The sequence below is a fragment of the Camarhynchus parvulus genome, chromosome 1A (assembly GCF_901933205.1).
Source record: "Camarhynchus parvulus chromosome 1A, STF_HiC, whole genome shotgun sequence".
In the NCBI taxonomy this organism is placed as follows: domain Eukaryota; kingdom Metazoa; phylum Chordata; class Aves; order Passeriformes; family Thraupidae; genus Camarhynchus; species Camarhynchus parvulus.
In genome coordinates this window covers 19724492-19739989 of record NC_044586.1, presented here as the reverse complement: position 1 = coordinate 19739989, position 15498 = coordinate 19724492, and the positions used below count along the sequence as shown (strand labels likewise).

General features: G+C 44.8%; 1 protein-coding gene across 2 annotated transcripts in view; it reads right to left on the bottom strand.

Moving 5' to 3' along the window:
• The window catches only part of BTBD11 (BTB domain containing 11), a 167953-nt gene that overhangs the window by 44883 nt on the left and 107572 nt on the right, over positions 1-15498 (bottom strand). For both annotated transcript variants that reach the window (XM_030959343.1, XM_030959344.1), the window contains exons 3-4: positions 15225-15429; positions 4615-4767 (exon numbers count right to left, since the gene is read on the bottom strand). In XM_030959343.1, the coding sequence (XP_030815203.1) occupies positions 4615-4767; positions 15225-15429 (358 nt within the window). The remainder of the gene's footprint in view (positions 1-4614; positions 4768-15224; positions 15430-15498) is intronic.

Genomic DNA, 15498 nt, shown 5'->3' with positions numbered 1-15498 from the left:
CTCTCAACATAGTATATATTAAGATGCATATATAGTGTATATGTTACATATACACTGCAGATTGTGTATTTTTATTTAAAAAATACATTTGCCTTCAATTTGTGGAGAACTGCATTTCCATTTGTGCAAAACTGCATTTCATCCCATTTATTCTGTCCCAGCCCTCAAGGTCATCCACTTTTTCCTGGATGATTTCCCAAACTTCCTCTGTCAGGACAATGCCTCTCAGCATCATGGCATCAGCAAATTTTAACTTCATGAGCTCACTGCTATGATTTGTGCCAAAACCCCTTCTGAAAATTAAAAATTACCAGTTTTTAAGAATGAGAGCTGAAGGTCCCTGCTTGCAACCCCCTCTCAGCCAACACAGCCCTTGCCACCTCTCTCAAAGCCAGCCCCTGCTCACTTTCCAATTTCCTAACTAACCCCCATCTTCTTGTGTTAATAGATCCCTGCATGGACTGTATCAAATCTTCACTCAAGTCCAAAGAGATGAAATTCTACTGAATTTCCTTGGGGTAGAAAATCAGTTATCTTATCAAAAAAGTTATTAGATTAGCCTGGCAAGATCTATCTTTAGAAAATCTGTGTCACATTTTATCCCATTTTTCCCTCAACAACATGTCTTTAATCAGTCTTTGCTTGAAAAAACATTCAGAGGCCTTGCACTAACAGCCTGGAATTTTCCTTGGATCATTTCTCATCCTTTTCAAATGTTGGGCATTACTATTATTAATCCTTAGAGTTATGGCATCACTCCAGGCTTTTTAAAAATATTTCCCTCTGACCCCCTAATTTTTTGAGGCAGCTTTTTCTCATCGTTGGAATTGAGGTTATTTGGTCATTCTGATTTGAGTGCATTAAGCTGCATAATTTTCTCTTCTTTTATTACTGTTTTTCCATTTTCATAACCTTGTTGCTATTATTTGTTTTTCCTTTTCCAACAGGACTTTCTCCCCCCAAACCAGAGGCAAAGTATTCACTAAAGTTCTTGAGTGATGGCCTCTGTTGGCACTGATGGACACATCTCACAGGTGTTCCAGTATCTTTACATCCTCCAGGATTGCCATGATATATTGCCACCCAAAATGAAGCCCCTGACCCTGATTAAAGGCACAGCAGCCTTTGAGCTGAGCAACACAGGATGTTCCTCCCTCTCTCTGTTTCTCTGCCATCAGCCTCCAGCCCCCAGATGCAGTCATGCACCAGTGATCCTCCCCACCACATGTCTAACACACTGGGGTTTGATTCAAACAAACATCCCACAGAATGGAGGAAGGAAAGATGTGCAAAGAGCTTCTTGTGTTTAGCTGGAGCAAGGGGAAAGGGACCCCTTGCAGATGTGATGATGAGGAGAAGCCAACATCTGTTTACAGCCAGATAGTGCCTGCACAGGCTGAGCAGAGATGCTAATTTTTTTCAACAGAAAGACAGGTCAACATAGTTTTTACCACCAGGCCCCTTTCAGACAACAAATTACCTTCATGCCTTCAATAATAAAAGGTCTAGAATAGGTAGCAGAGTACCCTATTCATGATTGATGTCAGCAGAGAGCCACATCAACTGACTACATCCTGCTGCCTCAGGTGGGTATAGGTGAGGCTTTACTTAAGTGTGCTGTTCCCAGTGTGACAATATCCTGGACACAACTTGGCTTTCTGTCTCAGTGAGCTGCTGTGCATCCAGCACCAAACCCATCTGTGAAACCCATCTCCTTGCAAAAGGTGGAAACAACTGGTCTGTCTAAAGCCTTCACTCCTGGGGGAAGGTGAGTGCTTACATCCCTGCTCATCTCCCAGAGCTGACGAGAGGAAGACATTTTCTGGCACATCTGCTGCTGTAAAATGAAAAGAGATCAGGAAGGAGACAAGCAGTTCCTGACTGATTCCAGCTTCCCTCACTCCTCTACACAGAGCAAGAGCAGCTCCTCTTTCAGAAGAGGAAAACATTGCAAGAAATTAAAGTGATGGGTTTTTTAAAAGGCTCAGAAAAAGGGCAAAAGAGAGGAATGAAAGGCAGGAAGAAAGAAGGGATGATTTTTAAAGCCACAGAGTGGGAATCTCACTGCTGGAGTATGTGATTGTGCCAGGAAGTGTCATATGGATTTGCAGGGAGACCTCCATGCTGTAGCTCAGATAAGAAGCTAAACATTTGGCTTTTATGCAAACTGATCCTGAACTTCATAGCCTTTGAGATCCTGCCAATGTCTCCCTCTCCCCATATGCATGTTTTTCCATGGAAGCTCCATGAAAGCTGATTTTGCTTTATGCACTTGCAAGGACAGGTTGTGAACCAACACTGTGGAATGATGCAGGGTCACCTGGGACCATGGGCATTTTTGGGTTCAGGTCTCTGTGTTTCAGGAACTAAAGAAGATTGCTACAAAAAGCCTAGAAATTGAACCATTTTCAAGGTTCTACTTAATAAACCTTTCCCATGGAAGTCACAAAATTTATCAAGCTAGCACTTAAAATCCTCCAGCTTTCATCCGTCATGCAGCTTACTTGGAAAGCCATCCCCTGCAAAGTTGTTGTATTCCCTCCATCAGTGTTAAAATTTAAGGAATTGATGCTCCTTGAGGAGTTAAGAATTGGGAAGTCACCCTCCCTAATGGGAAGGAATGAAGGGTTGGTGTTGGCTTATGAAACTCAGGAGTGCTAAGGGTCTGCTGAATACAAATAAAAAATTACAGGCTGCAAAGTTCCAAATTAACATCCTGATGACTCACATTGCTCTTCAGAAAAGCTCAGTCTTCCCTTTGATCTCAGGATTACAGGCAGCCAGAGACTTATTTGCAGCCACGCAAAGAACCTGCTGCACTACACCAGCAGTAGGCACAGACCTCAAAATAAAACCCAAGGTACATGAACACTCATCTGCCAGCAGAGCAGAGAGATTGTCATTTTGGGACATCAGTGGATGAATCCAGCCCCTGCAGTCAAATACAGGCACACTGCAAAGGCTGGTCTCTAAAATCTAGAATTTGTCTCAGGAATAGTTTTCCCTTTTCATTCTCGTCTGATCAATCTCAGGCCATGCTCTTCAGGTTCATTCCCACTTTTAAGACAAGCAGGGCAACTATCATTTGTATTCTTTATAAAGTTAATTCTTGATGGCAACTTTAAGTGCTGGTTTGTTCTCCATGATTAATACATTCTTCTGCAGTATAATACAAATCTCCACAAGTTCAAATTATTCTGAAACTTCCTAATAAAAAACTAAAATTGTACAACAGTTGATAAGATTTTTTTAATATATATGTGTATACATGCACACACACACACCATCAAAATAAAATTTTGGGTTGTCTATTGTGGGTTTTTTTTAACCACAGCTATTTTACTGTATCTACCTTAATTTTTAAGATAGAGCATATAGAATAGAAACATTACTGCCTTATTTGCAATCCTAAATACTTGGAGAGGTATTAAATTAATTTTGCCTTTTCAGAACCAAGTACCAGGTCTTCAGACAGTGTAGTACCTGTATCTGTTTGTCCTGACACTTCAGCAGGGACACAGAATGCAGCACTTCTGGAAACGAGGGCCATGGTGGGCACACCAAAGGAAAGCAATTACAGCCAAGGTTTGAAATCTGAAATGCTCATGATATGGCTTTTGAAATTCCATATATTTTTTCAATTAAAAATTAAATAGCTGTGACTATAAAAAGCCTATGTAGATCAGAAAGTGAAGTATTATACTCTCTGGTGAAAGAGCACGTCAAGGCCAGAGTCAAGAGAAGGCAGCTGCTCTCATGCAGGTCACAGCTAAACATGTAAATCAGCCCTCTGCTTTCTGTGTTGCAGGAAAGAAACCATCTACTGCTGTATTGAGAGGCAGACTGCTGGAAATTGGGGTTTTGGTACATATTTTGAATAGCAGTGAATCATTTCTGCTTTGGCAGATTCAGAATGCCTTTTCATACGAACATCAAAACCAAACATATTCCTGACTCCAGAACACTCCTAGAACGTACTTTTATCCAAGTGCATAATAATAAGGCAAAACAGACATTAAAAACATATCCTGGAAATAAATACTTTTAAACTTCATTAGAAAACCAAAAGGTCACATCTGATACATGAAAAAGTCAAATTATCTAGGCTGGCATTTACAAGTAATTTGAGTTGACATTAGCATGAAGAATACAATTTTACTCTAAGAAGTAGTCTTACCTGTAAGTTTAAATGTGCCCTTAGCATTAACGCTGAAAACAAAGCCCTGAAAAATATCTGCAGCCCTGCCAATTACATTTCGGTATTTTATAGCAAAGCAACATGAATCAGACAATTAGCAGAAGGTTTCAGCCCCTCATTAGCAAGCAGAAACTAATAGGAAGAGGGAAAAAAAAAATCAAACACCACCATGTAAGCTCTGATGAGCAGATTACGGGCTCGATCGAGCTGTGAGATAGTCAGGCACCCATTACTATGCAACCAGCTTATCCACGGATGTGAGCAAATACCAGGAGCTGATTTTGCAACACACACGGCGAGCGCCGGAGCATCCCTGCGCCTCCCAGCAACAACAGAGCCCTGTGCCCGTCCGCCCGCCGCTCCCCCGGAGAGACACATTCCGCACAAAGCAGCCGATCTGCATCCCGGGGACTTACTTCAGCTGCCGGGGCTCGCAGTCAACTCCCGGCAGCAGGAGCCTGGCCGCCTGGCGCACGTCATCGCTGTCCACCGAGAAACTGCGCCGGTGCCCCGCGTGAGCCACCGCCACCCGAATCCACTCCATCAGCGGAGGCAGCACGATGAACGGCCTGCGGAGCACACAAACATCAGTGCCAAGGCACACGAGCAGCATCGCAGTCACAGGTAGAGACAAGCAGAGAGCAGGGCGGTGAGGGTGTGTGCGTGTGCATATATGTGGGAGAATGTAAATATGTACAGAGAGAAGGATAAGGAAAGAATGGGAGAGCAAACCAGCTCAGCAATTTTCAAAGAGGTCTAAATCAAGATGTCTCATCCTGTCTCCAGGGCAGGACTATTTGGAGAGTGAGATTTATGAGCCACGCTCATCCATGGGGCTCTACGAGGTCAGCACACCCAACTGGCAAGTTCTCCTCCCATCCTTCACATGGTGTGATCCCAAAAAGAGGACAGGAGTCTGGCACAGGACCACATCCCACTCTGGCTGATGCGCAGGCCTGGGTAGAGAGAGGGGATGCCCCAACACTGAATGCCAAGGATGGAGAGGGAATGCCCCAGGAAGTCTCCAGCATCTCCTGCCGATGCAATGGGCACGTTGTGCTCAGTGCTGAAAGTGGGGGTTTTTGCAGCCAATGTGAAGGTTAGCTGTGAGCGAGGTCAGAAATCAGAAACCAGACTGCTTGGTCTCACTTTAGCAGTATCAAACTGCTACACCTTCGGGTGTCAGCTGTTCTGCCAAAAAAACATACAAAAGTGCCCCCAAAAGTCAATGTTGGGATTTGGGGCCACACCCTCACAAAGTCTGGGCACTCTCAGAGACATGGTCCTTCACTCCACAATACCTGGACAGCCCCATGTCCCAGCAAGAGCTGTCCAAGCTGGAGATGAAGCATGCAGCACATAGTTTGCTCCATCTATGCTAAGAATTATTTGGGAACCAAGAGAAAGATGCCAAACCACAAGTAAAAACCATAGCTTCAAGTTGTGTTTCAGAAGAAAACTAATAAAATAACTGAACACCTTGAAGGTCACTGCAAGTCTCTTGCTTGCCTTTCCTTCTGCGGTCCCTTTTCATGGAGGAATGGAGAAAAAAAGCCTGCATTAGCTGCAGAGTAGGCAAATATTTTACATTTTAAATGTACAACTTTACCTCAAAAAGTTATACCCTGAGAAAAATTATTTAAGAAGATGTTGACTCTGGAATATCCTTTTCCTATTTATAGCTCTTTATGCATTTATTTCCCTTTTTGAGAACTTGGCTTTACATAGCTCTGATATTAATATTCTTGAGGGGGGATGAGAGACTTCAGAAGCGCCGAAGGACAGAGAAGCCCTGAGGCCACTGACTCTCCCTAGAACGCTGGGTTCCCACATCTCACAGGCAGGTAAATGAATAACCTCTTTTTGAAATATGACATCTTTGGCTGAGTTGCCACTTCTGTAGTTTTTCTATTCCAACACATCACTGTCACCTCAAGACCAGGCTGCATTTGTTTCCAAGGCTTTTGCTCTCCCCAGACCTGCCACGGCCATGTAAGGAGGCAGATAAGGACAGAAGATCATCTCCCACAGCTCACAAAAAACAATTTCCTAGCCCAGCTCATTTGTCATGAGAGTGGTGGGAGCTAGAGGAGGAAAAGGAGGGAAGCAGGGGTGTATTTGTTCCTGGAAGGTGACTGCTTCCCAGGTCATCTTCAGAGCAGAAGGGACCCTCTTTTGAGGCACAAAATACCTGGGAAAAAGTGATCAGTGAGAGTTTTTTCATCACTTGCTGAGTGTCTGAGCAGAAGGGGAGAGGCAAATCACACTGTAAAACTGCACATAGTTAGAGATATAATTTGGTTCTAGGAATACAATTAAAGGAAAACTCAATTCAAGGTTATGTTTTGCATGAGTGAACACAGTTTGGATCAGAGAAATGAAGACAGGCTTGTACAGTGCCTTCCTGTAAAATCTGCTGGGCAAACAGAAAAGCAGAGAGCTGGGGCTGAACAGGGAGCTCAGAGGTTCACACTTTTTCCTCCTCTTGTGCAGGACAGAAACTCAAAAATCTGCCCCACCACAGTAAGGAGCAGAGCAAATAAAAATATTTACAGGAACATATAATTGCACTATAAAATTGCATTTTTTCCCCTTCTCAGTCTTGCAAATTTCACCAGAGAAATAGAAATGAGCATGGCTATTTGTGCAATAAATCCCAAGAGGAAAGGGAATCAGTGTTCTGCAGAAGCAGGGAAATTTTCTATAAAGTCCAATTTCAGTCCCTAGATGAGGATATGGAGTTTGCTCACAACATATTACATTCCTTTTTCCAAGGGAAAAAAAATCACCACTGCATATCTCAGCATGTCAGGAAATTTGTATTTTGAGAAGAGAACCAAATATGGCTGAGTGCAATAGGTTAAAAATACCCTCCAAGAATCTGTGCACCATGTGAAGGGCTGGGTTTTTTCTTTTAAATACTGCTTGTGTGCCAAAGAGGAAAGAGGAACACAGAGTTATAAGGGTGTGATAATCCACAAGACAATGTGACATCTGCAAGAAATATTTCACTTTTCAAACAGCACTGTGTGAAAATGGGTTAGCCAAATGCATCACATCACTGGCATATACACTGATTTATCTCTGGTACAAAGGCAGGTACCAACCAGGAGAATTCAGTAATTTTGTGTTCCAGAGCAGACACAGAGCACATAAGTCACCTAGTTACATGCTTTGGAAGCACATGCCTTAATTAAACTAATCTAACCATGGTGCTCAGCTTGATTCTGCCTGAAAGATACAGGAAATCAAGAGTAGCTCAGCTGCTGCACAAGCACCTTACCTGGGCTGCAGGTGAGTGAGTGCTCTAACTTCCTCCTCCAGCCCTTCTCTGTACCTGTGCTTAACTTTAAATGCATGCTTCCACCCTCTAATTCCATGCAGTTTAAAGTTAAGTATGGGCTTAAAAAAAAAAAGAAAAGAAAAAAAAAAGCTTTTTGGCACAGACTTGTATTTTCCTGAGCTCACATCTAAATGTCTAAATGGAAAAATATGCCAGATCAGGATGCAAGGAGAGGTCTCTGCACAGAGCAACTCGCATCCCACACACAAGAGCTGGGAGGTTGGGGAGGGCTGGGGGAGGCCAACACAAAGCACATCCCCCAAGGCTTGGACCCTTCTGGGCCCTGTCTCCCTGCCCTTGGCAAGGGGGCAGCTGGCTCCTCTTGGGGTGTGCCTTCTTCTCTTTCACCAGAAAAGACAATTACAAGTGGCCCACCAACCCCTGCTTCCTCCTCCCAGGCAGCATCCTCCCCTGTTCCCTCCTGCCACTCAGCACTCCTCTCACATCTATTTTTGAACAGCTCAAGGTCCCATAAGCTCCTATGCCTTGAAGACATCTGCAGGTAGCAACACGCTGCTGGCACTGCCCCACAAGGGACAAGTCCTCACTGTGCTGGCTATCAGAAGTCCTTCTCCCCACTGCCTTCACACACTGCAGCTCCCTGGCAGCACCCTCCCTTTAGAGTGGGGTAAGCCCTCCCTACCCCATCAGACCTCAAACTTACCTCAGTTTTGTGGGGCGGATGTCTCCAGAGCACTCTGAATTACAGAATGACTCATCAGAAAAGCAGATGTTACAGGGGGGAGCCTAAATTTAATGATAAGAGGGGTTCCCTAAAGCCTGCACTCCCTCCAGAGGCACACACAGCCTTCCTGGGCTGCCCACCACTCCCCCTCCCTGGCCTGCTGGCACACTGAGGTATTAAAAATCCTGTCATGCATATGCAACAACTCAGGCTTTTCCCTTATTATTAGCAGTAGTAGTAGTACTGTTATTGTTGTTATGGCAGCAGTCTACCTGTATGTAAACAGGAGAATTTGTCAGGTGGAAGACCATGAGAAATTGTGCACCATAAAATGCAATAGGATGCTTCATTATTTTTGCATGGGTCTGTGAGAAGATGGATGAAGCTCCTGTCTGGACACCAGCTGCTGCAATGCCAGATTTGCAAAGCACTAGGGCCAGCACTCTGACAAATTCCAGCTCCAAATAATCTCTGGCCCTGTTTTTTCACAGTTCCTACCATCTTTGCAGGGTGCAGAATTCCTGCTGGCTGCTGACCAGATTCACAGTCCACCTTCTGCCCAGAGCAGGGCCACTACACACAACCACTCTCCCCTTGATTTCCAGCAGTTCTTCCCCTCACCAGCTGCTCCCTCTCCCGTACAGAGAGTAAGAACACTCATCACCTTTGAATGCTCCTAACACAAGCTCACAAACCCTGGATGGGCCGTCAGCCCCTCGTTCCCAGCAGAGCCTACAGCATGCTCCAGGTCCCAGAGCTCATCAGTGCACATGAGAGATTCCCAGACAATCAGAGTGCTCCAAGGAAAAAAATCATCATTTCAAGTGCAGCACAACAGCCTCTTTATTTCCAGGGGCACTTCACACTGCTCTTCTCCAGACACCAACAGAGCCCTTGCCCCACACATGCACTCATTCACCGCCTGTATTAAATCAAACTTTAGGGAAAGGACTGGCTTTATAGTCACAATGGGAAGAGAGAAATCCCCGAGGCATAATCCTATTGGGATGTGAATTCCCACAGCTATCTCCTGTTGTCCCTGCCTCAGCTTCCCAGCTGTGAAGGGGACACAGCTGAAAGACCGGACCCTGCTTTAACTTGGTTCAATTGCTACAATTGCTTCAGACGATGTGTTTGCAGGATCCTCTGGCTACTGAGGAGGGTGGTGGTGCTGTAGGTGTGGGGCTTCTTCTCTCACCCCAGCCAAGGATTGCTGACTGCCAACCTTTATGGATACAACAGGCAAATTGGTACACAGAGGTCGCTGCTGTTTAAATTTGCAAAAGCTACCAAGTAAAAGTTAAAGATGCTTCTCAGAAGCATAAGGCTGTACTTTTACACAAAAAACCCTTTCTAGATAAAGGTAGGGAGATGTTTTTTCTTGCAGATATGAGTCAGCAACTTTAACATTGTAAAAAGCTCTTTATATTTGTTTGGGTTTGTTTTCATGGGTGGTTTTTAAAGAAAAACCCAATATATGAATTCAAAAGCATCCTAAGTTCTGACAAGTTTTCACTAGGAACATATGATGAAAATATATATGCAATGCTAGTCCATTTTTAGCATTATTGAAAGATAGAAAAACACGGGTTTTTCCAATGTAGAGCACGCATTTCAGATGTGTTTCGGGGGTGCAAAACTCATTTATAGTTACACCATAAACTACTTGTCTTCAGAGAGAGCAAATACTTTTTGATGCCCTCAAAAAGCTGCCAGTCCAAATCCTTCCCAGAAACTCAGCAGTGCCAGCTGATGCTCCATGTGAGTTCATGCAGCCACTCTATGCTAGGCAGCTGCTCGGCCACCCCAGAAGCCCAGCTAAGGGTGACCTGAGCAGCAAGTTCTGCATTTTGTTCAGGCTGAAGGATCAAACCTCCCTGCTCTCACAGGAGCCTCACGAGACCTGCCTAGGCAGAAGAAGGATTTATCCTTTGGCTTTTGTGCACCAAGACATTGGTGCTGCAGTCCACAAACGGGGATCTGCAAATCATCGGCTTTGAACCCACAACCAGGGCTGGAATGAGCTGTCCCTGTTACCTCTCCTGCATTAAAAAATTTAATGTCCAAGACTTGAAACACAACTGAGTCAAAGTGATGACTCAGCCAGCAACCACAAAAGGCAAATATTTCAGTGGCAGTTTGGACATCGGATTTGACACGACTGGCAATGGCATAAATCCCTGAGGACACACAGCATTCAGAGTGCAGCACAGAACAGCCTGGATACAGTTCTCACAGGGCTGCATGCAGTTTCCTCTATTTAAAAAATCCTATGGCCATCCCATGGACAGCAGAAGTCCAGCTTGATAAAAGAGGTGTAGAATACAGACCCAGACCAGCAAGGATATTGCTGCGTAACAGCCGAGCTACAAATAATGCCTGAACAGTTTCTTGTAACATGTGCCATCTCACATGCTGCAGGCAGCTCCAATAACATTGCTGAAGGGATTTACAGGAAGTGGGAAGTTTGATATTTAGCATGCAAATCTAGAGGACTTAAGTAAGGATGCATTGGGATTTCTTTTCAGTGGTTCCAAGTCCAATCAACCCTGCTCTCAATTTTGACTTCAGCAAGGCTACAGCTTTACTGTGTGAAGTTTCCAATCAAACAGTGGATAAAACAGATAGGGTTACATGGGGCTATGGCATGCTGGCACACCAAGCCTATGTAATCCCTTCTGCATATACAGGTTCATTCAGGTTTCACTGCAGGGCTCCCATATTCCCAGTGCTTTACTTGTTTTTCATTAGCATTCTTCACCACTCTCTCCACTCTCTTCTGGTCTTTGCTGGAGACTAACCTAGCCAGGGATTCTGTACCACAGAATAATTTAAACCAGGGACACTTTTCCCTAGTTCTCTTACTGAAATTTTTCTATAGGTATAATCTGTATAACTGCTGTAGCAGTTACAAAAATGCTCTGAAAGAGTTCAAATTATTTTAAAAGTTATTTTAATAGCATGGAACACTCCTCTCATTAGAGGAGCTGCATGACATTAATTAGCCAGCTACACCAATAGCTACTCAAAGCAAGAAACAAAACTGAGGTAACCCAAACTCTTTCCATTAATAATGAATGACCACAGTCTACAATTTGCAGGTGTATGCATGTGCAGGGAACATATATCTTTTTCTCTGTGTGTCCATGTGAGCGTCCAAGGCAGGCAGAAAGATGAAAAGTAAGCAATAACAGCCCATGGAAGTTTCCTAAGGGACTGCTCCCCACAGAGGGAATAATAGTTAAGGTAAAGTGAAAAGAAGGTTAAAACCAGACACACATCCATCAACTCAATTAAGACTGGAGGAGAAAAGCTAACAGCTGCCAGGGGGTACAATGCTCCTCCAAGGTGGAGCAGCAGAGGAAGCACTGGAAAAGGGACTTGGCTGCCTGTGAGCAGAATTAATGGGAGGTTCTGGACCGGCTGAGCTGCTGAGCCACAGCTTCTCAATGAGCTGTTAATGGCGAACACGGCAAGTTAGGAAGTAATGAGGACTTTGTCAATACAGCTGCGGATAAAAGTGGGTAAGGAACCACTTAAGGAAAAACAACATCACACAAATCTGCAACTACAGATTCTGCACTTTCCAGTGCTTAAGAAATTACTTGCAATAATTTTGGAAGCATTATAGGGGCTGACAAGCCAAACATAACCACGAGACAGATCTTTTTATTAAGCTAGAAGCTGCAAGAAAGAAATCTTAACAACAGTACCCTCATCTACAGTTCTTTTTGGTTTTTTTTTTTAATTCCCAGGAAAACAAAAGAATCACAAACCTAAATAATCCACAGCCTCCTGCAGGTGGAAGCACTGGAGGAGCGCTGCTTTTGTAGGCAACACCCAGCACAAGATAAATGGCTCCAGCACATCCCAGCTGGGTGCAATAGGGAAAGGGGACCCCACAAAGAGGTCCTCCCTCTCCCTGTACCCCCATGCCCGACAAAATAGCCTTCTACATGGTATCCAGGGTCAGCAGAACTGGCTGCCAAAAAAACAGAGACTCTCAGCCAAAGTGGCCAGATTGAAGGAATATGAGTTTGGGGTGGGAGGGGATCACACATCCATCTTATGGTTGGGTTTGTCAGCATTTAGGAAGTGGGGAATATTTTCCAGGTTTCTAAGCAATTCTGGCCACTCTCCGCCCCTCCCCCTCCCATGAAAGCAGTTCCCCCCCCTCCAAGAGTTTCACTATATAATAATTTTTCCCTTTTATTTTCTGTAAAGATAAACACGATTTAAAATATACTGCATTCTCATTTCTTTAATTCCATTAAGAGCAAACACAGAGACATGCTCCCTAGAAACGAAGTGCTGGATTTACTTAAAGGTAAAAATCCCTTTTTATGTGTCCCCCAAGGCTCTGAGGGAGGTACTGCTTTCTGAGCTGGAAAGTGCTAAGCCAGGCAGCAATGCCACCATTCTGGATTCCCCTCTCATACCCAGCCTCTGCACAGGAGATCATGTACAGCCTTTGCAGCTCAGCCTGATTCAGAGCCAAAATCCAGGTGGGCTGGAGATGAGTAGGAAGAACAGGATGGTCTCATGGTGCCATCAAGCCTTGAAAGCGCTGTGAGAATTCTTTGGCTGCATCACACAATCCTCTCTAGCCTGGGCTTGCACTGTCAGGGAGGAGGGGGCCAAGACAGAAGCCAGGTTGGCTTCACAAAGAGCCAAGGACAACCCCTATTTCATGAAAATACTGCCTCTACAGCCAGATCCACACTGTCCTGGCTTCCCTGCACCAGCAGGGACACACAGAGGCCAAGGATGAGGAAAGATGCCTGGACCTTCTTGCTTCCTTCTGGGCTTCTTACAAAATAAAAGCAATTGCTGCAGCTGGAGAGCAAATACAGCAACAGATATCTTGCAAATATTTTGCACGTAAAAGTGTCATGTTTAACAAACCCATTTCCCTGCAACTCACAAAACCCCATCAAGGAAACCGAAACCATCAGAGATACATCATGGACCACAAAGCATGACTGCCTGTAAAAACACAAAATATGGGAAATGAGTAGGAAGGCTCCTCAGAGCACTACTGATAAGTCAGCCTCACTGTTCTCCTTCCCGAGCAGCACAGGGTGGTTCCATCCACCTGGTGAAACTCCAGAGCTCAGCTCCATGGGAATGTCCAGGCTCACGCTCAGCCCCTGCACCGCTCCCTCTCCAGCACTAAGTGCTAATGCATGTTTGATTAGGCAGCAGGAGATGTATCTGCTCCTTGCCAAGGTGACCACAGGCTCTTGGCAATAACACCGAGTACTTGCTCTGGCCCTCGCCGCACGCCGCGCTCAGCCACTGCCCTGCCAAGCGACGGCGCCCTGCCAGAGCAGGGTGCAGAGTAAAGGGAAGAACAATCGCCTTAAATAATCAGCATTTCTAGCGCTCTAATGAAGAGGACATGTATTAAGGCAACCTCAGAGAAAGGAAAACCTATTACAACAAATGCTGAGAGTGATTTTCCAAATATTCCTGCCCTTTTTCACTTTTGCACAGCAGTCTGAAGAAATCTTACAAAATCAGAAGCTTAGCTTTATTCACCCCTATATTTCCTCTGGTTCCAGTGGCATTATTCCCACAGATGAGAACTACAGATCAGGTAAGAGTATATTCTAATTTTCAAAAAAAATTTTTGTGCATACTAACCACTCCTGGACATGAGTTAGGCCTTCCAAAAGAGCAAGACTAGATGACAAATCACGAAATTAAAAACAATTTAAAAAATAGAGAAAATTCTGTATTCTTGTCATTTCCTTTCTGGTTTTTTTCATACTTTGGAAATAACAGAACAAAAAGTGACAACATGCTCACAGAAAAACCCAAACTTGAAAAGAAACAAAATGCCATCCAAAGGCAAATGGCAAAATTCCCAGTAACATCATTAATGCCAGAATTTCATTTTGTATGCTCTTCTGCAACTAATAAAAAAGTATTTCAATTAAGATATCATATTATATACCATCTACAAGTACACACACAATGAGACCCTCAAATACTGCTTTTGAGATGCAGACCTCATCCTGCAACAATAGCCAAGCCCCATATGTGCAGATCAGAGTTTGGCTCACATGTATACTGCCATACCTACTCTGGGATGTAAATGTGGAGCCCAGCCTGACAAACCAGCTTTGCATTTGCATCACCACAATACCCATCCTAAAAATTCATATCCAGCAAACCAGTCACTCCTCTCATCTCTGTACTGAGGCTGCCTGGTTTAGGGCTGGTGAGAGTGTGGCAGGGAAGCAGCAGAGTGTACCCCGGCACACAGCTGGAGACATGTTTTAAAAGAGGGTTTGCTGGGCTTTTCTTGGGAGATGGATTTATTTTCTTGGTCAGCAATCTGTCACCTGGGCTGGCCACCCAGCCTGCCAGCTTCAGAGGCGTCTCCTTCTCACCTTACATCAGACCATGAGTCAGGACAAGGCCAGAGGCACAGCTCCCTGGCCCTGCCCATCCTTGGAGCAGGGACAAGAGCAGCACAGCTGGCACTTGCCACATCCCTGGCCAGGGCAGCCCCGAGGTCACTGCTGTGCCCCGTTACTCAGTGCGGCAGGAGCCCAGCAGCTTTAATGACTTCTCCTTTCTACACACACTACTCTATTCATTTTCCACTTCCCCAGTCACAGCTGTTGAGCCCTATTAACACGCAGGGGAAAAAAACACATTTAAACCCAAACCTGCTAGGCCAGAAATAGAAGTTCTCATTTTCTTTTCCAAAACACAGAATAGCTGAGCAACAGCAAAAGGAAATCTCTCCCAAGCACATCTGGAACCAATTTGCTGTCTGTAGCCACTGGGTGTCACTTTTGATATATATTGGTTCAGCCACGCAGCACTTTGGGGAGAGAAGCGGATTTCAGGGAGGTGATCCCAAAGCAAAGCAGACTGCTCCACGGCCTCTTGCATGCAGGCTGTAATTAGCAATTAGCCAGCCAGGCTGATTTATTAATAAAACATCCTCACCACAACACCAAGCACCGTGCAGAGGCTCTTACCTCTCAGTCTGAAGTGTGACTTTCGAGGGCTCCACGTTGGGGTTTTCCCACTCCATCTGTGGACAGTGCATGAAGTAGCAAAGGGTGTACAGGGCCTCTGGCTCCCAGTAGAAGGATCCCTGCTTCTGGTGCATGGGTGTCCCATTCCCGTGCTGCTTGGCATTGAGGGGCTGCAGGTGGTGCATTGCTCGAGACACCAGGTCACCTGGAAAAAAGCAAGAGCCAGGTGAATGCCAGGCTGTTCAGCTGCCTGTCCTGAGTTGCAAACTGAAAG